Raw genomic sequence first — 26130 nt, forward strand, 5'->3', positions numbered from 1 at the left:
GGGTAAAGATTAACTTTGACGTAGAAATTAGACCTGATAAGGTTATTCTTGAGATATGATTTAAGACGTATCGTACCATGAAGCCGACAGTACCCACGGACTTGTCAGCTTCATAGTTATAAACAAAGGACCAAGAGCGATGGCATTGAAAGCGACAACAACACAAGCGACGACCTCACCGTGATACCCGACGGGCACTTCCATGAGCCGACAAGAATCCCTGGACGAAGCAAGTAGCCGACGGGTTGGAGAGGCCGACGGATCGAACATATCTTAACTTGCGCTCCATGAATATCTATGCATGGAAACATCTTGGGAAACACGCAAGATAATGACCGTATCTTTTTTATATGGAAAGGCACCCTAAAATCTTGGAAACCCTAGAATGCCAGACCCTCCTAGCAAGGAAATATCCCTACTTCAAAGGGATCTCATTCACCATTTACTACTATATAAGCACCCAAACTCCTCTTTTCTCATGTACGCAGAAAATCCCTAGCTCTCTCACTATAGAATCCTTGGAGATTTATCATTCACTAACTTGACCTTCGGAGGATTCTTGTCTACATATCAAAATCTCTCTTTTTGTCTTTATGAAGGCGCAAAACTATAATAGAGGCCTTGCAATATACTTCATTACCAACACCAAATTATGTTTCTTCTATTATGTCTATTGTTAATGCTTCTATTTCCTATTGTGATAAGGTTTTTCTCCAAACTAGTTTGGAAAGTATTCCTTCAAACTCCTCTTATGTCTTTTGAATTGAATGTGAATTTTGAAAATCTAACCATTGGATTGTCTGTTCTTTATGTTCCTAACGTATGTTAAATTTCATTCAAATCAGATGTTATTATTACTCGATCAATAAACTCATTTTTTATACATAATTTTAGAGAGTGAGGAGGGCCTAAACCATAGTGATCTTTGATCTTATTAGAATTTTGCAAGCATTGAGGATATAATAAAATCACACAGATACAATGTGACATCCAATGTAGAGAAAAAATAAGCATAAGTGATAATATGAACTCCAAGGTTGAATTATTAGAACAGGGCCAAGGACACATGTTCGTAGCAGAAGGAAACCCCGAGCCTAGCAGAAAACAAAATCAAGAAGATTCACTTCAATTCAATGCTTCCAACTATCAAGCCTCAAATGTAATTCAGCCAACGTCACCAATTCATATTGAGAATTTTCTTGAACTCAAGGATGGAAACTGATGGAGATCAACACAAGTATCACTCATCCTTGTGTCATCGTCCAAAGTTGAACTTTACCTACATCAACTCGTCCAAGAACAAGAGCATACAAGGATGCTCGTCCATTGATAACCAAGTTATACAATGAGGGTTCTCCATAGACAAGTTTATCTACAGACGACAAGTACATGAACAACCAAATTATACTTTGTGAATTTTGTAGAAAATCCTCCATTAGATTCACATAAACAAAATACGACACGTTGTTTGATACGTGGAAGGAATTCCACATACTACACTCCATGTGACCCATTCCCTTTTTCAACCACCAACATCACCCACAATGGTGGTGGATCCAAATAAGTAGAATCACATCTAACTCTCTATAAAAGGGGTAAATCTAATTCATCCAAGGTAAGTTCTAACCATTCAATATTTTCTATCCTTGTGTTTTACAGAGAAAACTAACTTAATCGTCGGAGGGTCCTTGGCCAAGTCACACCGATCACCTTTGACAGTTCTTTTTTTTTTTTTTCAGGATTCATAGTCATTACCGTAGCCCGAAGTATTTCGATCTACTGATTTTTGTGCATCATCAAAAACAATTACAACCTTAGTTTCAGCATTAAATAAACTTACGCTCTGCTTGTTTCAGCAACAACGTTTTTTAGAATTGTTCATTTTTCAAAGAGCATTTTCTAGAAAACTATATCATTTTCTAGTGTTTGGTAACAACCTTGAAAATGAGCTTAAGAATGTTTTTTGGTGTTTGGTATACAAATTTTTATTTTTATTTTTTATATTTCTTGCGTAATTTAAAACATGCGTATTATGTAAACCAATTAATGTAATCAATATATATTTTTTTTTTTATTTAAAAAACCAAGAATGAATTTGGTTTTCATACTAAAATTTTGACAATAGATACAATAAAAATTAGTTGTCAAATTTTCATGATCTCTACCACTCATCTTGCTTATATATATGGACAGGAACATCCACACACACACACACACACACACACACACATACATACATACATATATATAATATCAACCATTTGTCTATATACATAAAATTGAAAGGGGAATACATTTTTAATAAGTACAAAATAACAATAACTTTTCATTGTATACTCTCTTTGCTGGTACACTAATTGTCTACTATGGTCAACCAAAAGTCTTTAATATTACTCAAAATTATGTATTTATATAATGTATCTACGTATTATATCATCACTACATAGTATCTACATAATGTATCTATCAATAAAAAAGATTAGCCTATGTAAAAGCAATTTAGAGCCATATAGGCACTATGTTTAAAATTTTCGTCTTTTACTTCATTCATTCTTTCTTTCTTCTTTTTTATTTTGTATATTTTTTTTTATATTTTTTGAGCACTTTTATGTGCAAAAAAAACGTTATACATGGAATCCATCAAACCAAAAGTTTCTTAGAGAAAAAAATAAAATCAAGTTTGACATTCAAAGTAGAGAATTGAAATTTTGATAGAGAGGAATGAATAATTACCGCTGCAAATATGTTCTCTTTTGCAAGTTAGTAGAGAGGAATGAAATAATTACTGAGCAATGAAGGAAAAAAAATCTACTCAAAGAATTGTGTTATAAAGGAGAAGAGAAATATGGATAGAGAGTGAGGGAGAGAGATCTATGGAAGAGGAGAGATCAGAGTTAGTGACAGTGAGGGTGTGAGGAAAGAAAAAGAAAAGGGAAAAGAGACAATGAGAGTGAGAGAGTGTACTGTGAGAGAGAGATTGTTTTCCAAAATTTTTTTTTGAAAAACAAATTATAAAAATAAGCCTTATTTTTATTAGGATTTTTCATTGACTAAAAATAGTTTTCCGTTGACCAGTTTTTTTTTTTTTTTTTTTGTGCTACCAAACACTAGAAAATATGGAAAACTATCTTTACAGAAAGTTTTCCAGCAAAACAAACAGAGCGTTATACAATGATGATGGAAAAACTAAAAGTGAAATAATATCTGGAGTAAATTTTCACATTTACTTAATTACCGCCATTAAGTAAAACCAAGCTCTCCACTGAATTCGCTATGTAAGCAAACGTATTAGCGTCTTTAATTGCAAGAATGTTCTGATTTAGACTCTCTAAATAAATTGAAACCACCCCAATGTCATTCTTATTTAATTAGAAGTTCACCCTTGTCAGTGTAGCCATAGAATGTATGAACCCAATCTATTGATACAACACATTTCTTAGTCCAAGACTCAGCCACACCATAATCTTCCATCACCCATATGTTGTAATTGACATTCCGATAAATGTTAGGATCATGAGAGAAAACAATTAAAGCCCGTGATCCCTTGAAAACCGCTAGTTGATAAGAAAATAGAATTATTCCAAATGAGTACCAACAAGGCACCATTATCTTACGGAAGCTCTCATCGCTGAGATCAGAGGACAAAATACACTAAAAAAAATAGTTAGTATATGCTATAGTATGTAGGGGTATGCAGTCAACTCGCCAACCCACCAAAATTAAACCAACCCGACCCAACTCAACCCGTCAAGTTGGGTCGGTTTTTAGGGCTTGGTGGGTTGGATTGGGTTACAAAATTTTTTTTGATAGCGGGTCGGGTTGGGTTCGAGTCATAAATTTTCAAACCCGCCAAATCCGACCTAACCCACCCATATATTTAATATATATTTAAAATATATTATATAATTAGTAAGTTTTTTAAATAACCAGTTCTTCCTATCCTATATAAAAGCCAATTAGTTCATACAAACCCTAATAAATTACTATTGTTGTATAATCATTAGTGTCTATTATTGTATAGTCATTAGTGTTGTTTGCCTTTAAGGAGTTATATTAATACTAATCTTTGGGTTTTTTTAATATATTTATATTTATATTTTTTTACTCAATTTAATAATAAATAAAAAAATAGTCTAACCCATGAAGGTTGTGTTAGGTTGAATTTTTTTTAACCCACCGTAGTGGGTTAAGTCAAAAAATCCCCTTAACCTGACCCAACCAGACCCATGTACACCGTACCCAGCGCCTCCAATACAACATATAAAGGGTGACCTAAAATCAATACATCCATACCCCGATTTTAAAACATTTCTCCACGAATCCTTACTTAATGCGTAAATCTTGCTCACACAAGCACCCACAAGTCTCAAATCTTGAAGTCATCGTTTTGAGAATCAAATTAATACAAACCCAAAACCAACATAACTGCACTTGTCAGGAAGCTTCTTCAACTTTCTAATGCTTGGGTTCATGTAACAGATAAGCATTGTGATTGTTAGTGGATATTAATGATTTGGCTTGGTTGAGATTCAAGTGTTTGGTAATTAAGATGGGTAGGTGATGATGGACAGATGGAGTACCAAGATTTGGAAACGCACCTAAATCGGATTAATGATTTCATTGCTAGCTCACCCAGGATTTCTTCCACCACATCATCTAGAACACACTAAGCAACAGTGGCAGTGGATCTCTGCATTGCATGGTACCTATTATGTGATGAGGGCTCTTCTTTTATTAGTTGGGATAAAAAGTCTTAGGATTAATTACAGAAAGTCACCCTAAATTGAGTTCATAACTTTTAGCATTGACCTTTTTTTTCTAGTACACATGATGGTTTCCTTTTTTAAGTTAATAACTTTTGACATACACTTCTAGGATGCATGTGTGCATGCCCCTCTATGTCCTTTAGCTCTTCATCACATTTCCTCCTCGTTTCTAGTTCTTGCTTCCTCTTTCTGATTTGTGATACTGCTAGCTTCAGCCTTCAAGTTCAATTCTTTATTCTTCAGAATGAGAAACCCTACATGCTTGGTGAAGACAAATAAGTATACAATAAGAAAATCTATAATAAAAATGTGAAAAGCTACTCAATCTTTAGTTATATCATATGCTTAAATCGGACCATCGCATTAAAGTTATAGCCAAATCAAAGTTCGATGGTTAACATGCATCCTACGATGAAGATTAGACACCTGCAATTATGATCGGCAATTAAATAATCAAATCACGATTGATCTATCATAATATCATTGCTCTAGGATTACTACAAGGGTGTACCATTGCACATATAATTTTATGATTCTAATGGATAAATGATCTTTATTATATATTTTAATTAAATATCCTATGAATTAGTGTTTTATTAAAAATAAATCACTAATTTGTCTTAATCCTTGGCAAAGCTGGTGCGGGTCCAAAGAGGAAGCTCAAAGTAAGCAAGGAAGGAGAGGAAGAATAAGACCCAAAGAAAATTAAACTTGAAGCAATAACAATGCAAATTTTGATACAAGTAGTGTTACAGATAAAAATAATAAATAAATAAATAATTCATAACATCTTTCAAACTATTGAGTTGGTAGTTTTTACTGGATCTCATCCACTCACATCACTTTTTTTTACCTTCAATTATCAATCTGTCACATCAGTCATCATAATTCATTTATGTCAAATAGTCTATATCCTTTCTTTTTTGATACGCACCCAAATCATCCCAATCATTGACATGAACCTTTTTTTTTATTCATTCAAAGTTTACATGATTTTTTTTTTTAGGCTAAGGTGCAAAACAAGCATTAAAAGTTTGGAGTTTTTAGATTTTACCTCTTAAAGTTTAAAATTTTGAATTTGAGTCACTAACGTTATGAGCAGTTTTGATTGGCAATTCCTCCGTCCATATTTTTTGTTAAGTGTCAAATGTGTTTACTTAGTCCAATAAAACAATGCCATGACATTTTATTTTGGATAATTAATTAAATTTTTTAAAGAATTGCAGTAAACTACATCATAAAAAATAAAACAAAACAAACACATAATCTGCTCATTGAGTAGTTTAATGAAATCCAAACCCAAACAAAATCCCAAAACCTAAGCCAAATTTCTATACTCTAAGCAATCACAGCACACACTCAAACCTAGGTTTGTGTTCTTATGTGTTCATGTTCAAAATGAATCTAGATCTAAATTCATGTGTTTTTTGGGTTTTAAATTCTTTTTTTTTTCCTTTTTTTTTTGTTAAAATTGATGAACAATTTTTTTTTTTAATTTTCCCAAAAGTCCCCATTGATCCCAAAGTGGCAGCCTCCTCCCCATGGTTGGGTAAAGATTAAATTTGACGTAGAAATCAGATCTGATAAGGGATTCTTGAGATATGATTTAAGATGTATCGTACCATGAAGCTGACGGTACCTACGGACCTGTCAGCTTCATAGTTATAAACAAAGGACCAAGAGCGATGGCATTGAAAGCGACAACAACACAAGCGAAGACCCCACCGTGATACCCGACGGGCACTTCCATGAGCCGAAAAGAATCCCTGGACAATGCAAGTAGCCGACGGGTTGGAGAGGCCGACGGATCCAACATATCTTAACTTGCGCTCCATGAATATCTATGCATGGAAACATCTTAGGAAACACGCAAGATAATGACCGTATCTTTTTTATATGGAAAGGCACCCTAAAATCTTCGAAACCCTAGAGTGCCAGACCCTCTTAGCAAGGAAAGATCCCCACTTCAAAGGGATCTCATTCACCATTCACTACTACATAAGCACCTAGACTCCTCTTTTCTCAGGTACGCAGAAAATCCCTAGCCTCTCTCACTATAGAGTTCTTGGAGATTTCTCATTCACGAACTTGACATTCGGAGGATTCTTGGCCGGTACCACACTGGTGCCTTCTATCTGGTCCATTTGTTCTTATTCCACAGGTACCCATTGGAGTGCTTTACAAGTGGTTTATCCCAAGGTGTTCTGGCCAAAGAAAAAGCCACCATCACTCCTACCTATGAGCAAGTGGTTTCCTTTGACATTGTTTTTGGATGTGGACACAACAATACCCTCTGTTCCGATGCCCAAGCAACTATTGGGTTAGGATCAGGGCCTTTGTCATTTGTTTCACAAATTGGTGGCAAGAGGTTTTCTTATTACTTGTTGCCATATGGTACTGAATATACTGATCCTAGTATTACAAGCAAGATAAGTTTTGGCAATGGCAGTGAAGTTGTGGGTGATGGTGTGGTTTTAACACCATTTGTAGCTGGAGATCAATATGTTGTGACACTAGAAGGAATTAGTGTTGGAGACACATATGTGCCCTTTAACTCTTCCGGTAAGGCTTCTAAGGGCAACATGTTAATCGATTCAGGATCACCAACATTTGCTTTGCCACTAGATTTTTATGATCGCTTAGAGGTGGAAGTGAAGAAGCAGATTCCAATTGATCCCATTAAGGATGACCCTAATTTAGGGACACGGCTTTGCTATAGAACTAAAATTGCTAATGAAAATGGACCAATATTGACTGTCCATTTTGAAGGTGCAGATGTGGAGTTAAAGCCTATACAAACTTTCAATTAACCACTTAAAGAATATGAATATTACTGCTTTGGAATTACAAATACTGCAAATACAGAATTGGCATATATGGGCGACCACTACCAAGGAATATATGGCAACTATGTTCAAGCAAATTTTTTTGATTGGGTTTGACTTTGAAACAAGGATGGTCTCCTTCAAGCGAACTGATTGCACCAAACTGTAGAGTTTGGCTCTTTCATGTAACCTATACGATCAGTGAAAGATATATACCTATTCATACTTTATATATAAACAATAACTAATGAACTTAAGTGCAATGCTTGCAATTCCAGTATTTGTGAATCACATGCCTTCACTTGTCTAGAATGTGATCTCAATTTTCATCTTCTCTGTGGTCCCATACTATATACCATTAAACACAAAGATCATATTATAAATCCCCTCTTTCTTACAAATTTACCTGTTGGGGAGGAAGTGGAAGATGAGACAGACGAATTCTATTGTCATGCTTGTGAGGAAGAAAGAGATCCACTAGAGGAGATGTGGTTCTAACATAAAGATACACCATAAGTTCGACATAAATCAAATCAAAACCATAGTAATATTTAAGAGAAAGGTGGAACAAAAAGAGGGAATTAAAAATCAAAACCATAGTAATTATGTTCTCCTACACACAGATAATAAGTTATGACTGTAACTGGATGTGTGATTCTCTTGATCGATATAACTACGCATATGTGAGGAAATATCTCTTTTTTTTTAAGCAACTAGTGGATGTCCTGCGCAATGCGCGTGTTCATTATTAGTTATTTTATAATACTCATATGTGTTATAATGTTTGGAAAATTAATTTCGATTATATATTATATGCCACTAAAATAATGAATGAAAAAAAAATGTAACATAATATATCCATAAGTAATTATAATTAATTAGACTCTAAAAATGCCACTATATGCCCTTTTTGGTTTGATCAGGTATACATGTATATTTAGTTCTTACATTAGACCGTTTTCAATATAAAATTTTTTATATCCTTTTCTTCTCTTTTAGAAGTATTTATTTTATTAAAAAGAAAACCCATGAACTTTTGAAGGCTAAACATCTAAGATTTAAAGTTTATAATTTCTAATTCTCAAAACTATATATACATGCCAAGAGATTAAAAATAAAACAATAATTGAACAGGGAAATATAAACTTATACTATATCATATCTTACATTTAATTTTACTTTCATCCGAGTACCTTAATCACTTACAAAGATTAAACACTTTCCAAAAATATAAATAAAGACAAAAAACACGTACCTTTTAGAAGCCCCATATGTTGTTAAAGCATTGTATCAAGCATTGTATCAAGCTTTGATAGTTTTATTAAAGCATTATTGATTTTCTATTGTTAAATTTGAAGTTGGGTCCATCATTTGGGGTTCTCTTGGGGAGGGCAATGCAAAATTTAAATTATTTCTAGGGGGTTCAATGGGGCAATTTCCCACCCTCAACCTTGTTGGTTAAGATGAAGTCATAAAAAGTCGTAAAAAAGTGGCACCTAATGCACAAAACTATCACTTTTTGCTGGGTTGGTTAAAAGGAAGTTATATACATGGAAAACTCAATGAAAATATATTTTCATCTCCTTATCATTGTATAAAACTAGACTGATACTTGTACTCCTATATTTTCTTGTGCAAATTACCAAGTCTTTTCTTTTGAATCTTAGGCAACGGAATCAATTCAAGCCATAGGTCTGACCTCTTTAGATGGGTATCCCGAAGAGGCTCAAAGCTTTGAAGAATATTCTGAAGCCTTTTCAAAGATGTTTAATCTTAGATTGCTTATGATTGATGATTTGCATATCCCAAATGGTCTCAATCATGTTTCTAATTCCCTAAGACATCTTATATGGAATGGTTATTCCTCGAAATGTTTGTCGTCCAGTTTCCAACCGAAAGAGCTTGTTAAACTTGAATTGCACTCCAACAACATTGAACATCTTTGGAAGGGAGTTAAGGTACTTGTGTCTTTTAAGTGCATTTCTATGATATATTATTTCTCTTTTCTCTAGGTGTAGTTACAATACACTCCCATCTTTCCCCTTTCATTATATAATTGAGTTAATTTAAACATTATTTACTCCTTAAACTAAACTCTATATTTACTTTAATGTAAGTTAATTGTTCTTTTTTTTTCTTTTTTCGTTGCAACAGTATTTAGACAAGTTAAAGTCCATTGATCTTAGTGATTCCAAATTCCTTATTAGAACACCTGACTTCTCTGGGCTTCCAAGACTTGAGAGACTATATCTTATTGGCTGCCATAATTTAGTTGAGATACACCCATCTATTGGACAACTCAGGAGGCTTGTTGTTTTAGATCTAGAATCTTGCCGATCTCTTACGAATCTTCCTAGCATGTCCACTGAAATAGAGTCCCTTACAATTCTTAATCTTTGTGACTGCATAAATATCACAAATATTCCAGAGCTTAAGGGAATTATGAAAAGCCTATCAGAACTTTCCTTGAATAAGACTGCTGTTGAGGAACTACCCTCCTCAATTGAGTGTTTGACTGCACTTAACTTCGTTAAATCTAGGAGACCGCCAAAATCTCGAATGCCTTCCAAGCAATATGGATAGTTTGAGGTCTCTTGAAAAACTCCTTTCAGGATGCTTGAAACTTTCCGCCCTACCAGAGAACGTGTGGAAAATGAAGTGTTCGAAGAAACTTGATTTGAGCGGACCTGGCATTAGACTAGTTTCCCAAAATAAACTTATTTTGGGTGGGATGTTTCGACTTCAAAGAATAGGGCTTAATAGCATTCGCTTCTTATCCTCGTTAAAATATTTAACATTAAAACAGTCTTGTCACCCTGCCTGCAAGCATCAGTCAACTTTCGAAACTTGAAGCTCTTGATTTGTTTAACTGCTTTAAGCTCCAATCATTGCCAGAGCTTCCATTAACTGTGAGATATATAAATGCTGAAGGATGTTATTCCCTCCAACCATTACCAGGAATGCCAAAACCATCACCAGAACTGCTAGAATTTTTACCATCTCTCAAGAAGAGGCATTATTATAATGAGAGCAACGGTGGAGTGGCATTTAAAATATTGAACTGTTACCTACAAGTAATCTCTCCTCTCTCTCTCTCTCTCTCTCTCTCTCTCATGAATTGTTAATATCTTTCATTATAAAATTGTTTTTTTTTTTTTTTGTACAGGGACTCCTTCGTTCAAAACCTGGATATGGAACTTCTACCAAAAAGAAAAAGGAAGGATCAAGAACTGAATTTCAAATAATTATTCCTGCATTTGAAATTCCACGGTGGTTTACTTATCAACGTGTGGGGAACTCACTAAGTATAAACCTGCCTCCCAATTGGTGTAACAGTAGGTGGATGGGACTCGCTCTCTGTGCTAAGTTGGAAGGATATAACTATCTTTTTGGATTAAATTCCAACAAAACATTTGGTTTTAGAGCTCGTGTTATGGCCCTTGGTGGTTCACTACTTCACAGCCAACTCAACTCTGAAATTGTCTTTAAGGTGTCATTTGGTGCATGTGACATTTGGATTTTGTATTTGTCTCGTGATGATTGGTTTGCTACTTTTCAGAATGGTGAATACAATCAGATTAAGGTTGTTTTTGAGAGCTGTGGCTCAATGGAGAAAGTTCGCAATTGTGGGGTCAGTTTGGTATACGAGCAGAGTGTGGAAGGGTTCAACCAAACAATTGCACAATGCAGCAGAAACAGCGTTATTGCTTTTGAGGGTTGGGATGGTGACCATCATGATGAAACGAAGCTTCGTAGGTTCTGGACTTTTAAGAAAGAACTTGGGAGATATTTCGAAATTGAAAGTTTCGTCTTTTCATTAGCTGGTAATGACGATTTTAAAGATCCTGGACCTAGTGCATCTGGGAGCTTGCAGTCGGACTAAATTGAAAGATTCATCTTTTTATTCACGTGGGCACGACCATCTCAAACATCCTTGTTACAATTATTCTTTTTTTTTTTTTTTGATAGGTAATTAAAGATGTACTGCATAAAAAAGGACATCATGTTCATGATGGTGAACATTCTTAATGCTGTTTTATTTTCGTTTCTTTTAAGCTATACAGATGGTTTTAAACTAGAGTTTGGATAATACTGGAATTGGTTTCAAGCACATTAACAAACTTTCTTACTCTATTACTATATATACAAGCAGAGCATCCAAAGAAAATATCTATTCTAACAGAAAATATCTAACAAGCTAAGGCGGGGTAAAAGAAACTGTTCCAATCTTCTTGGTAACTAACTCTGCAACCTGTCCAGCTATGATAGACTCAGGTTCACACGTGCTTCAGTTGGTTACAAGTTACAACTCGTGCTTTCTGTCACATCCAAGACTGAAGAGCTGTTGTTTGTTACAGGCATGGATCGTGTGCTTGATGGTTTAGTGGAACAACATCGTTTCTTTGTTATTATTTCATTAATACAATGCAATGGCTTATGAATGCTTGCTTCATTCTTCCCTTGCTTCTTAACACTCCCCCTCAAGATAGCAGTTGTTGTGAGAGCTTTAGGATCTTTAGCAACACTATCTTGATCTTTAGTGACAATATCATGATCTTTCTGATTGCTCATAGGACTGTAGATATTCAACATTCTTAACTTGTTGAGTAGCTTTGTGAAAACAGGAAATCCTAGAGCTTTAGTGAACAAATCAGCAAGTTGATGTCCATTGGAAGTAAGAAAAGTTTTGATATTTCCTTCTTGAATCTTCTCTCGGATCAGATGACAATCTATTTCAATGTGTTGAGTACGCTCGTGGAACACTAGATTTGCTGCTATGTGAATTGCAGCTTGGTTATCACAATACAATAGTGCTGGTTTAGAGTGATTGACATTTAAGTCTTTTAATAATTGAAGTAACCAAACTAATTCACATTTGTAGCCATGGAACGATATTTTGCATCTGCTGAACTTCTAGAAACCATTCCTTGATTTTTAGACCTCCATGATATTAATGAATCTCCCAAATAGACACAATATCCGATTAAGGATCTTCTTGTGTCAAGGCATCTTGCCCAATCTGCATCACAGTATGCTTTAAGATGCAATTGAGAAGTACTAGATAGAAAAAGGCCTTGACCTAGTGATCCTTCGAATAATTGAATTATTCTATAAGCTACCTTAAAGTGTGGTTCTCTAAGCTTATTAAAGAATTGACTCAAATGGTGCACAACATAAGTGATATCTGGTCGAGTCATGGTATACATCAATTTCCCAATTAGCCTTCTGTACTGCATAGGGTCTGCAATCAACTTTCCTTCAAACTTTTAAAGCTTCAAATTATGTTCCATAGGTGTCTTAGCAGGCTTAGCACCTAACATGCATGTGTCTTGTAAAATTTCAAGAGCTTACTTTCTTTGATTCAACAAAATACCATGTGTACTTGCAACCTCAATACCAAGAAAGTACTTCACAGAACCCAGGTCTTTGAAGCTGCTTCAAATGGTTAATAAAGTTCTCAATATTACCAATAAGGAGAATGTCATCTTCATAGACTAGAAGTTCTACATAAAGAGAACCTTGATTAAGAGTGAACATGGAATAATCACTCTTAGATTGCTTGAAATCAAGACCAAGAATAGCAGCTGAGAGTTTGGCAAACCATTTCCTTGAAGCCTTCTTAAGACCATACAAATAATTAAGAAGTTTGCACACTAAAGGACTTTGATGAGTGGCTGATCTGAACTCCCCCTTGCTATGAAAACCAGGTGGCAATAGCATATAAACATAAGTCCCATGTAAGAACGCATTATTGACATCCATTTGAAAGATGGGCCAACCTTTCGCAACATCTATACTCATCACCAACCTCACAGTGATAAACTTGATAATAGGGGAAAGAGTTTTAGTGTAATCTAGTCCCTCTTATTGTATAAAACCCTTTGCAACTAATTTGGCTTTATACCTCTTAATAGAAATATCAAGAGCTGCAATTTCTGCAGCCATAGAATCTCTCCATTCCTGACACTTAATAGCCTTATGATAAAAGGTTGGTTTAAGAGTAGAATGTGTGATGGCTGAAACAAAGGCTAAGCATAATGGAGAAAGGTTTGAATAAGTGAGATGAGAATCAATATCATAGGGTTGGCGAGCTAAGGGTTTGACAACAGATTGGCATTTGTAATCTTTAAGGTAAGAGGGAGGTTTATGGGGTCTGGTGGAATGTCTGGGAACTAAGGTAGAAGGGACAGGAGAGGTATGTGAGTCTACTATAGAGACAGATGAATCAATAGGGTTATCAGAAGGTTCAATAGAAGGAGGATCTGTAGAAGAAGATACAAGTGGGGATTCTAGCACAATAGGTGGATATGAAATGGGAATATCAATGGGAATAGGAGAAGAAAATGTGGAAACATCATTAGAAACAGATGGAATAGATGCAGGAGAACCAAACTAAGCAAGAGTGGCTTTAGGAAAAACAAATGTATCATCAGTGGAGATATGAGATAGAGATGTATTGATATGAAAATGAAAAATTGACTCATAAAAAATAACATCTCTTGAAAGAAAAATGGTTTGAGTGTCAATATCTAGTAATTTGTAACCTTTAACACCTAAGGGGTAGCCTAGAGATAGACACTTTCTAGCCCTTGAATCAAACTTGTGTCTATTATGAGTTAGAGTACAAGCAAAGGCTAAACATTAAAATGCCTTCAAATGAGAGTAAGATGGTGACTTTTGATACAACATTTCAAAAGGTGTAGAATGATTAATAGGAGAAATAGGCAATCTATTAATCAGATATGTAGTTGTGAGGACGCAATCACTCCAAAATCTAAGAGGCAATGAAGCTTGGAATTTTAAAGCTGGAGCAACATTGAGAATATGTTGATGTTTTCTTTCCACAATTGGATTTTGTTGAGGTGTTTGTACAAAATTGAGTTGGTAAATGATGCCTTTATCAGCAAAAAAATGTTTTAAGAAAAATTCAAAACCATTATCTGATCTGATACATTTTATTTTTGCATTAAGCTAAGCTTCTACCATTGTGTAAAACTTGACAATAATAGGCTAGACTTCAAACTTGAATTTCAAAAGATAAATCCATGTGCACCTAGTATATTCATCAACAATGGTAAGGAAATACCTATATCCATCATAACTTGCAGTAGACATAGGTCCCCCAAAAATAACAATGTATCAAAGAAAAAACAAAATCAGAAATGGTAACACTATTTGGAAAAGGCAGTCTCTTTTGTTTTGTTAAAGGACAAATCATACAAACATCGTTGTGTACATGTCCAATGTCTTGAATAGACTTATTTAAGACTTGAATCTTGGCAATAGAAGGGTGTCCCAATCTATAATGCCACAAATCAAAACTAGAATTGTAAAAAGAACTGTTTACAGATGGAGAAATCATAGAAGTGATTTGAAGAAAGTACAGTCCATGTTGTTCTTTAGCCAGACTAATCATCTCCCAATGAAGAAGGTCCTAAATAAAGCGTAATGAACCAAGAAAATGAAGCATCAAGTCAATGACTTGATCATCTTGTTAATAGAGATCAAATTGAAACCAAAAGTAGGAACACATAAGACATCTTTAAGAACAAAAGATCCTGAAAGAACAACAGTGTCTATATGAGTTACCACTGTAGATTCACCATTAGGTTATTGGACAGTAGAATGAATGGATGCAGTAACAGTCGTTAAGCAAGAAAGATAATGCACAATATGATTAGTTGCTCCTGTATCTATTATCCATGTTTCTAATGAAAAAGCTGTCCTATTTACTATCTTTGAAGAAAAAATTGAATGTGTAAGGTCTATATCAAAATTGCTAGATTGAGGTGTAAAGCTAGAAATGACAAAATTACTTGAAAATTTTGGAATTAGAGATTGATGAACTGCTTGAGATTGCACTCCAGAAGCCATCAATGCAGAAGCTTAATGAACACCATTAGGGTTAATCTGAGAGTTTCCGTTTGACTGAGAATTGAGAAAAGCCAACAATTGATGACATTGCTTTTAAGAGATAGACATTGCATTCCAGTAGAAGAATTCATTAGAGTGAAGCCAGCAGAGAAAGTATTCATGGCATTACTAGGACTAAAGCCTAAATTGAGAATATTCACAGTATTGGTGGATGAATTAATCATGGCAGAATTAGAGACTTGATTCACTAAGGCTTTTCCTTTGAACTTATAACCTAGTGGATAACCATGAAGCTTATAGCATTTTTCTGTTATATGCCCTACTATTCCACAGTGAGAACAAATAGGTCTTTCCTTGTGATTATTGTTCCCTCCTCCAGAACTATTTGTTCCACCTTGATTAGAATTAGAATAGAAGACATTATGCTAAGCAGCTTGAAACTGTTGAGAACCTGAAGAAGGTTGAGATCCTGGATTAGAATTGGAGTAAAAGGAATTAGATTGAAGCTGAGGTGCCTGAGATTCTAGATTAGAATTGGAGTAAAGGGCACTAGGTTGAAACTGAGAACCAACTCCATTTCCAACCTGTTTTTGCTTCTCATCTTGAAGAAAAAGAGAGTAAACTTTGTTCATTGATGGAATGGGATCCATCAAAATCTGCATAACTACACAAGCACAAGATGGACGAGGATCTTGATTTGCTAACTCATCCCAAAGAACCTTGAAATTGGTGAAAAAATTAGTCATAGATAACTGATTTTGAGAGATGTGTGAAATTTCTTTCTGCAATTCGTACACTCATTGCATTTTCTTGATCAAAACGATGCTTTAGATCTAACCAAACTGGTCTAGCTATTTTAGCATTCATTACACTAGAATGAATGTTTTTCTGCATTGAACTAAACAACCATGAAAGAACCATTGTATTACAGCAAACCCAACTACTAAACAAAGGTGAACTTGAATCTTACATAGGAATAGTATGATCTATAAAACCAATCTTGCTCTTATCTGTGAAAGCAATGATGATTGATCAAGACCAAGATGGATAATTTTCAGCATTAATGTTAAATATATTAGCAACGCGATGTGTTATACCATATTATATATGCTAGAGTGGATGCAGAAGGGGAAGCATAGAATAAGAACAACGAGAACACGAGGGTTACGTGATTCAGCCTTATCGAGCTACGTCCACGAAGAAATCCCTTAAGAACTACATCTTTATTATGTGAGGGTATAGTACAACAACCTGTGTTACAATGAACCCTAACATGAGTATATATAGACGACTAAACCCTAGACTACTAGTACAAGTAGGAGTGAGCTTGGGCCTATTACATTAGGCTAATATGTCTAATATATCTCTAACAAATCAATGGCTGAGATACAAGAATAGCACCATGATTTTCATTTCTAGCTAAGTATTATGGATTATCATTCAACTCCTCTACCACCTAAGACTCAATTTTCTCTAAAGAAGAAGATTAACAAGAGAAGTGAGTAATAGGAACAAATTCTGTGCTAGTCGCCATTGAAAAGAGTTTAGAGCTTATGCGATCTCTGATATCATAACAAACTTTCTTACTCTTTCTCTCAAGGAACACTCAAGAGTAAATAGAATGATTCCCTTGTATTATTGAAGAGTATGAAAGGATAAGTTACAAGAATGAGCTCTGTTACTATATATACAAGCAGAGCATCCAAAGAAAAAATCTAATCTAACAGAGAATATCTAACAAGCTAAGGTGGGAAAGAAACTGTTCCAATCTTCTTTGTAACTAACTCTGCAACGTGTCCAAGTATGATATTCTCAGGTTCACACGTACTTCAGTTAGTTACAACTCGTGTTTTCTATTATATTCAAGACTAAAGAGCTGTTGTTTGTTACACGCTTGGATCGTGTGCTTGATGGTTTTTTTTTTTTTTTTTGAGAAACACATACACATATACATAGGGGAAGGAAGAAGAGATAAGGGAATATAATCACAATGGGATATCGTTTAATTGCTTGCTTCTTAACACACATCATTATTGGAACTAGTAATATGTAATTATTTTGTAATATAGTATAATGTATAATTTCTTCACCTAAATTGTTGAAAATAATTTCTTTCTCTAAAACTCTCTCTCTCTCTCCATATATAGTGTGTAATTTTTTCCAAACTTTTTTGAGTTTAAAATTTAGAAAAATGCTATATCTAAAATATTTTCACAATACTTTCATAACAAATCATAAATGGCAGGTTGTTATAGGTTATTATTGGTGGGACAAAAAAGTAATTTCAAAGATAGGTTCAAATTTGAATCAATAACAACTAAACACCTATGATTTCTTGTGAAAATATTGTAAACGTAGCACTTCTAATTAATTTTTTATTCAAATATTTTTCACTTAAGGATCACAAAATTACTTTAATTTATTACTCAAATAATTGGTAGAGACATTCAAATACATAGCAATCACTACTAATATGAAAATTAACCAACTCATATTAATTTTAAAAAGGCAAAGATATGTTTGAATAGTTTTTAATTTTTAATTTTTATAAATCAATTAGAAATTTTAGTAAATAATAAAACAATATTTTGTTTATATACATCACTAAGCAAGGCTTCGGTCTCCTCTAACCATACATGATCATCATTACAATCACCTAAAAATTGTGTCTACCAATAGTTTTATGAATCATACATGGTTTTGTTTTAAGAGAAAAATAAAGTGAATGGTTTTGAAATTTTCTATTGTAAAGACACAATTCGAACCTCCAATCCACAATAAAAGGGAATGGGCTTGAAAGGCCTTTTACAATAAATTTTGTAGAGAGTGGGCTTGAAATCTAGATTTTGAGGGTGATTCAAACAACAGAGAAAGAATGGGTCTTGGGCCCAATGGCACAAACAAGAAATTTAACTATAAAAATATAAATGAAAACTCTTCCTCGGACATAATCCGATGATAGTTTATAGTATTGTTTCTCAAGGTTGATTACAATTATAGATCGCTAGATTATCATATGCGGGGACATCTAATAAAATTGGAACGATACAGAGAAGATTAGCATGGCCCCTGCGCAAGGATGACACGCATAAATCGAGAAATGGTTCAAATTTTAACAATACTATAAACTATCCTCGGATTATGTCCGAGGAAGAGCTTTCATTTATATTCTTATAGTTAAATTCCTTGTTTGTGCCATTGGGCCCAAGACCCATTCTTTCTTTGTTGTTTGAATCACCCTCAAAATCTGGATTTCAAGCCCACTCTTTACAAAATTTATTGTAAAAGGCCTTTCAAGCCCATTTCCTTTTATTGTAGATTGGAGATTCGAATTGTGTCCTTACATCTACTATCCCTACAAATAGTTTGTTGGGTAGTTATTATGAGAAATTTTCTACTATCTATTGAAAACCTAAAAATATATTTGAATTGTTTTTATATACTCCGTATAAAAAAACTATATAGTTTCAATTTGATAATATTTTAACTTTATCTGCACGCGGTCTCAAATGCATCTAAACTAAATTAACCCTCCACTCAATAGATACGTCACCTAGTCCATACTCCATAACCGATATCCATCAACACGTGCTAAGCACTAACACCTGTGTAACCGTTTCTATGAAGCTATTAGCATGGATTACGGATAAGTTAGTTGAGTTTCCTTCTCAGGCTCATTTTCGAACGTATAAGGGTAGAGCACTGGTACTGTAATTATTCATTGGCTCTAACAATAATTCCATGCATCATTCATATTTAGAGAGTCTCAAGGGAGAAAGGAAGAGTGAATATAATATGGTATCTGAGCTTCTCTGAGATTCATCTATGGCATCCTCCAATCAATTTATTACACCTCCTTCTTCATCTTTAACCTCTATCTCCAAATTCTATGGCAGATTATTTGAATTCCAATCCCTACTACACCTTAGTAATAGTGATGGCCCTGGGAGCTCTCTTGTCACTCAGCCGCTGCTTAGTGGGTAATAACGACCCCTCTTGGGCAAGATCTATGATCGTTGCACTTAAGAAAGTTGGTTTCGTTAACGGCGAGATCACCATGCCATAAACTACTGCTCCTCTGTTCAATGCTTGGATTTGTTGTAACACGACAGTACTATCCTAGCTCATTAATTTAATCCAGAAGAACATTGCTTGCAGTGTGATGTATACCGATCGAGACTGCTAGACAAATTTGGTTGGATTTGAAGCACGGGTACTCTTAGAGCATCCACATCAGTCCATCGATAATCTTGCAAAATACAAAAAACAGCTCTTTTTATACATTTTGATCAAAAAAACACCCACATCAGTGGGTGTAAAATTGTGCATAAATATACAAGAGCTACAGTAACCGTGCATATATACACGGTTATTGTAGCTCTTCTATACAGTATTTTAATAATTTCTAATTTCGCTCCTTTTTTTCTCTCTCTTCTCCATCTGCAAAATCAACGCCCTCATCATCTGCTTCTTCCACTGATACACACTCCCACAGACAAAATCAAAAATTAACCACAAAAATAAAAAATCAACCACAAAATCAACAATAAAATCAACCACAAAACCAAACACACCTACACACGGACACACCTGCACACGGACACACCAACGAAGACAGAGAGAGTGGATCGGCGCTTGTGGCAAATCGGCATGCTTGGATCAGAGTTTCAAATCGGCGTGCTTGGATCGGAGTGCTTGGATCGGCGGTCTTCTCGCCGTGCTTGGATCCGAGTTCTTCTCGCCGTGCTTGGATTAGAGTGCTTCTCGCCGTGCTTAGATTGGAGTTTCAGATCGACGTCGTGCTCCCTGCTTGGATCGAAATTTCAGAGAAGAGTTTGGAATAGAGAGGAGTGAAAAGGTTGGAATAGAAAGTAGTTTCAGACATGAGCGGAGAGAGAGGGTTTGAGATAAAATAATTTTAAAAAAAAGTGAGAAAATGATTATTTAAATAAAACAAATGATAGAATAGATAAACTTATGTGGATGTTTTGTAAAAATTGATGTGTAAAATAGAAAAAGTAAATTTTTAGTGTAAAAATGGGTGTGTAAAATACACTAACTGATGTGGTTGCTCTTAAGGAAATTCCCTGAGAATATTGTTGGATATATGTCAACTATTTACTTTTGTGATTAACCAAAAGGAACAACATACATATCTAAATAAAAGCAATAACACAAATAGATGTGATAGGCAAAAGTAATAAATAGATACTGTATATATAAAAAGAAATCTTCAAATAATTAAAAACTCACAGACCAAATGCGTAAAGGATGAATGATTCAAATCAAGTCTCGTGTTTGACACAATCTCGTTAAAGCAGATTTCGCCCCTCACACAATCTATGGTGCTTTGAGACTCACGGACTTCTGTCTCCCAAGATAAATTGATCTACAGTACAGAGAAGAAGCACACAAGGTTCGTGCTTTGCAAACCATTCTATGTCCCTTTCTCTCTCTTTGACTCAAATGAATGCACAAAATATGTTCTCTCTGCAAGAGTTTCTCCAAAAAGTTGTTTTTCATGAATGAGGGGACTATGAAAATATCTGTTACTAAACAGACACACTGTTTCAAAAATAACTATTGTATACAGATTTACTAACTCAAAAAATAAAATAATAAAATATTATTATTTATTGAACAAGAGAGCTCAATCCACATCTGCCTAAAGCCCAACTCAATGTCCAACCCAATACTCATATTCTCTAAAAGTCCTAACAATGCCTGCCATCATGGCCATTAAACCCGACTAGCAGACTCTACCCAATCTAACGTCAACTCCACTCCCCATAAGCAGAGACTCGGATTCGATACGACGGCGGTGCAGGATAGCCCCATTTCAACTCCGGTCAAATGGATATCTCCTCGCACTACCACTTCTAGCCCCAAGACTCCCATATTTGTAAGTTTTGTGGTTCTTTTTTATTATATTTCATATAAACGACTTGTCATTTTCCTTTTCTATATGTGAATTCATCTTTCTTTCTTTATTCTTTATTTTTAATTTTGCTTAATTTGTGATTAATTGTAGAGAGTTGAGAGAGATTCTAGTGAAAATCCTACGAAATCTCACAAATCTCCAATGAAGAAATGTTCGATTCTTTGACTCCAAAACGAAAAATGGAATCCCCTAGGCAACATTAATTCTTTCTTTGTTTTTAATTATTGGGTGGAGTTTGTTTTGTTTGTTTGATTTTAATTTAGGCTTTTGAATTTATAGATTCTGAGCAGATGAAGGTGGTTAAGGAGGCAATGCATGTGTCGACTGCACCACCTAACATTGTGTACCGTGAAGGTGAACAGAAGAAGGTATTGGAGTTCATGGAACACGAGTACTTAGAAAGTGGTAGATCCCTACATATTTTCGAAACAGTAATAGATTGATATATATTTCAATAAACAGTGTTATTGTGCCATTTTGGCGGGATAGTTATTATGGCAAATTTTCTACTATCCATAGAAGAGCAAAAATATAATTGAATAGTTTTTTTAAAAAAATTATCAATTGAATAGTTTCAAATTTGATAATAGCTTTATCTTCACGCGGTCTAGTGTATCCGAACTAAATTAACCCTCCACTCAATAGATACGTCACATAGTCCATAACCAATATCCATCAAACAAGTGCTAAGCACTAACACCTGTGATATCGAGAGAAAGGAAAGAGCGAAAATAAGAGCTTCTCTGAGATTCATCCATGGCATTCTCCAATCAATCTATTAATCAATCTCCAAATTCTATGTTAGATTATTTGACTTCCAATCCCCACTACACCTCAGTAATAGTGATGGCCTTAGGAGCTCTCTTGTCACTCAGCCACTGATTTGTAGTGATAACTGATGATGCCGAAAATCGTTAGTAAGCCACACAGTCCTCACGTGCCTTTGACTAGAACCTACACAACACAAAAGTTGAAGACCTTAAGAGGTGTACCGGTGTGGTACCGGCCAAATACCCTCCGATGGTCAAGTTAGAGAAATCTCTTGTTCGCAACTCTAGAATACTAGAGTTAAGGTGAATCATGCGTACCTTGCTTTGTGAGGATTTTGGGGTATTTATAGTAGTGTAGGGCCGAAATTCATGCCTTGGTCAAGAAATTCTTTCCTTCTAGGAGAGTAACTCGTGGATTTTGCTTATCTCCTAGAGTTCTTTTCCTTATAGGAGTCTTCTTAATTAGGGTTAGGCATGTAGCGCAAGAACTCCCCTTATACACGTATGTGTGGAGATCAAGTAAGGCTATGGATGGAGGTTTAATTGACCTCTTCAACTTATTCTCGTCAGCCTACAGCATCGTCCATTTTCAGGGTCGCCAGCTTATAATTAAAGTCATCAGCTCTATTATGAAGCTGTAGACTTTGAGATACAGTCCCTCGCGACAAGCAAACCCAACGGAATCATTGGGCTCGACGTCAGACTCATCGGAGATTCATGTGTCCCCTTTAGCTTACTAGTTTCAGCTTACTACCGTCAGCTTACTAGCTTTAGCTTACTACCTTCAGCTTGCTGTCTTCAGCTTATCCCTTCAGCTTAAAGTCTTCAGCTTACTACCTTCAACTTGATGTCTTCAACTTATCCCTTCAGCTCGATGTCTTCAGCTTACTACCTTCAGCTTGATGTCTTCAGCTTACTTCCTTCAGCTTGATGTCTTCAGCTTATCCTTCAGCTTACTATCGTAAGCTTACTGTGCCCAAGATGCAGCTATCAAGTATGTGGTGAAGCTGTAGACTTTGCAAGAAGGTAGTTTCATAGGAGTGAAGCTGACGACCTTATTATATCCATCGCTCTTTGTTTCGTCATGGGCTAATTACAAAATTGTCCTTATCAATAACTATCCCTCTTGGGCAAGATCTATGATCGTTGCACTTATAGCAACGAACAAAATTGGTTTCGTTAATGGTGAGATCACCATGACATAAACTACTACTCCTTTGTTCAATGCTTGGATTTGTTGTAACACAACAATACTGTCCTATCTCATTAATTCAATCCAGAAGAGCATAGCTTACAGCGTGATGTATACCGAGAGCACTGCCAGACAAATCTAGTTGGATTTGAAGCACAAGTAATCTCAAGGAAATTCCCTGAGAATATAGGAATTACACAAAGGAATTTCTCACATTTCTCAAAACAACCTTTCAATCAGTGAATATTATGCTAATTTCAAATCAACTTGGGATGAATTGGTTAGCTAGGATTCAATGCCTGAATGTTCTTGTGAAGCAATGAAAAACGAGATTATATGATGAGGTTTCTCAAGGGCTTGAATGAGAAATATGGTATAGTAGCTAAACCCTCATGAGTGAGTCAATATCATCTATCAGCAAGGTGTACTCTCTTTTTTCTCTATTCAAACTGCAAGCCCAATTCTGGAGGAAGATACAATAACAAGAAAGTTATTGTATTAAGTTAATGTGTACTTGCTCGAATTAAGTTCCAATCACACATGATTATGAACTCTCTTTTTTTTTCTTTTTTTTTTTGAGAACCATGAACTCTTAATTTTAATTAGTCTATTTTAGTCCAAATTAAGTTTAATTAATAAGATATCATAATACTATTGGTTGTAGATTTAATTTATTGTGGAGTTGCATGCACCTTATTCAATCCAAGAGAAAAAAAACATTGATTAATTCCTAAAATTTGGTTAAAATTTATTAAATTAAATTTTGAAAATGTTTATCAAATTATTTTAGAGTTGATTTGCTAAAATTGAGGTCTAAGGAATTCTAAGAAAAGGTGAAAATTCGGAGTAATTTGTGAGTATAGTGGTATGCCTAATGTGTTAAATATGATATTTGAGCCCATGTGATATTTATATAAATTATTTGAAGAGTAAAATGTTTTACATTTTGTAAATATATACATGAAAATTGAGGAAAATTCAAATGTGAGTAATTTGGATTATCATTATTGAAAGTGTGGGGCTATTATGATATAAAAAATAAATAAATTTTCAAATTATTAAACACAACTTTACAAATGGAGACAGTTTTTCTTCTCTTTCTCATATTCAAAATTTCAAATACAATCACATACCTCCCTCCATTACCCACGCGGGTATATTACCCCTACTTACAGTTTTTTGCTATAGATAGTTATTTGTAGGGAATCAAGGGAGACAATTGGTTGTAGATTGGACCATCTAGCTCATTGTGGACCCACTTTTTCGTTGGCCTGGTCCAATATTTCGAATATATATAGTGCTCTCAACACAAATGATATAATTTTGTAAGACTTTATGTTGTAAATGTAAATAATGGGAGGAAAAATTCGGCCCATATACCAAACTTAGGCCTAGGATCAGTAATCCCAAGCCCATCCCACAAGCAAGAGGCCTGAGTTCAATTACACGTAAGCCCTCGCATTCTTTATGGTATTCGAACAAACCTCATTTTTCCCCGAAGAAGAAAAGTAATGCCTTGGGGGAGTCCACCAGCCAAGCATAAGATTTGGTGTCGGCTCAAGTTACTAGGAAATCATTTCAACAACAGAACAATAGGTCTCACTCCTTGATACAAGATTAGACATGTTAAAACAGTAGCCTAGACCCAAAAAGCTATCCAGGCACCATGGGTGGAAGGACCCACATGCCAGCTCATCATTACTGGCCTACTAATAGAAAGGTATAAAAAAGAAGGAAGTGACCAATTAACAGGAGTTGAAACATTTTCAGGGGAGAGAAACACAAGAGAAAGAGAGAGAAACATCAACTAATATTTAGGGAAGGTGACCTAGCTCAAGACGCCTAGGGAGTACCTCGGTTATCTAAATCCTCCTCAAGTAGTCGGACTTTTAGCAACAAACCACGTTACAATTGTTTATCACCCCCAATTAATTCGTATGCAACCCACAACCATTTATCACCACCATACCCTTAAGTAGCATACAAATGGGTTCAGGCACAACAAATCCAAAATCGTTGTGGGCTGCACTACCACATAAAGTATCCAGGTGAATAATCATATTAATTCTTTATTTTCTTTCTCTCTCTCAATTAATTTTTATTTATTCTTAATGTCTTTTTCATTAGATTTTAGTAAGAACGAAATGAGCCATTCTCCCAATATAAAATGTAACAAAAACTCTATACTAAAAAATCATTAAGTTTTATGGTCCATTACACCTCCATACGGATATTTGCTCACATAATATAATCCTCAAATACGTATACTCAGGGCCTCACCCAAGGCTGTCTAAATTTGACCAGCCGATCTATTACTTACTATATACGTTTAAAGTGAACTCCGAAAATGTTAAAAATTACAACGCTAAAGCTAAAGGGGTCTTAATTAAATTTTGGCTTTCTTGTGATAAAGTAACATAATACATAGCTTCTAAAACATAAGAACCGTAACAAAAATGCTTTTGTATGTACCTATAGCAGGGACGTACTCAGGAGCTCAATCTTGAGGGGCCAAGTATAAACACTCTTTTTTTTCATGAATATTTGAAGAAACATTCATTTAGTATTAAACTATTAACAAAATACCAACAACAAAAAAGATAACTTTTTAAATACATTACAACCCAATTTTCTAAAAGAATTTGGGAGAGCCAGGAGCGCCCATTTGCTCTATGAGAAGCTCCGGAGCTACTAAGAAAAATTTCAAGAGGTCGGGATTATGAGTATGAGCTATGTGTCTTCTGCTGTTCAACTTTTCCGC

General features: G+C 34.9%; 1 protein-coding gene, 1 non-coding gene and 1 pseudogene across 2 annotated transcripts; all 3 read left to right on the forward strand.

Moving 5' to 3' along the window:
• The first annotated feature begins 6451 nt into the window (after positions 1–6451).
• Positions 6452–7760, forward strand: LOC142620817 (aspartic proteinase CDR1-like; annotated as a pseudogene).
• A 78-nt stretch (positions 7761–7838) lies between these two features.
• LOC142620818 (disease resistance protein RPS4B-like) lies at positions 7839–11474 on the forward strand. Its single transcript, XM_075794123.1, has 5 exons — positions 7839–7868; positions 9259–9549; positions 9746–10173; positions 10398–10665; positions 10758–11474. Exons 1-5 carry the CDS (start codon positions 7839–7841, stop codon positions 11472–11474), a joined length of 1734 nt encoding a protein of 577 aa, XP_075650238.1.
• Positions 11475–18477: 7003 nt separating this feature from the next.
• On the forward strand, positions 18478–18581 carry LOC142621385 (U6 spliceosomal RNA). The gene has a single exon (XR_012841766.1). It is a non-coding gene; the product is annotated as a U6 spliceosomal RNA (small nuclear RNA).
• Positions 18582–26130: the final 7549 nt, after the last annotated feature.

This window comes from Castanea sativa, chromosome 12 (assembly GCF_040712315.1).
Source record: "Castanea sativa cultivar Marrone di Chiusa Pesio chromosome 12, ASM4071231v1".
NCBI classification, from domain to species: Eukaryota; Viridiplantae; Streptophyta; class Magnoliopsida; order Fagales; family Fagaceae; genus Castanea; species Castanea sativa.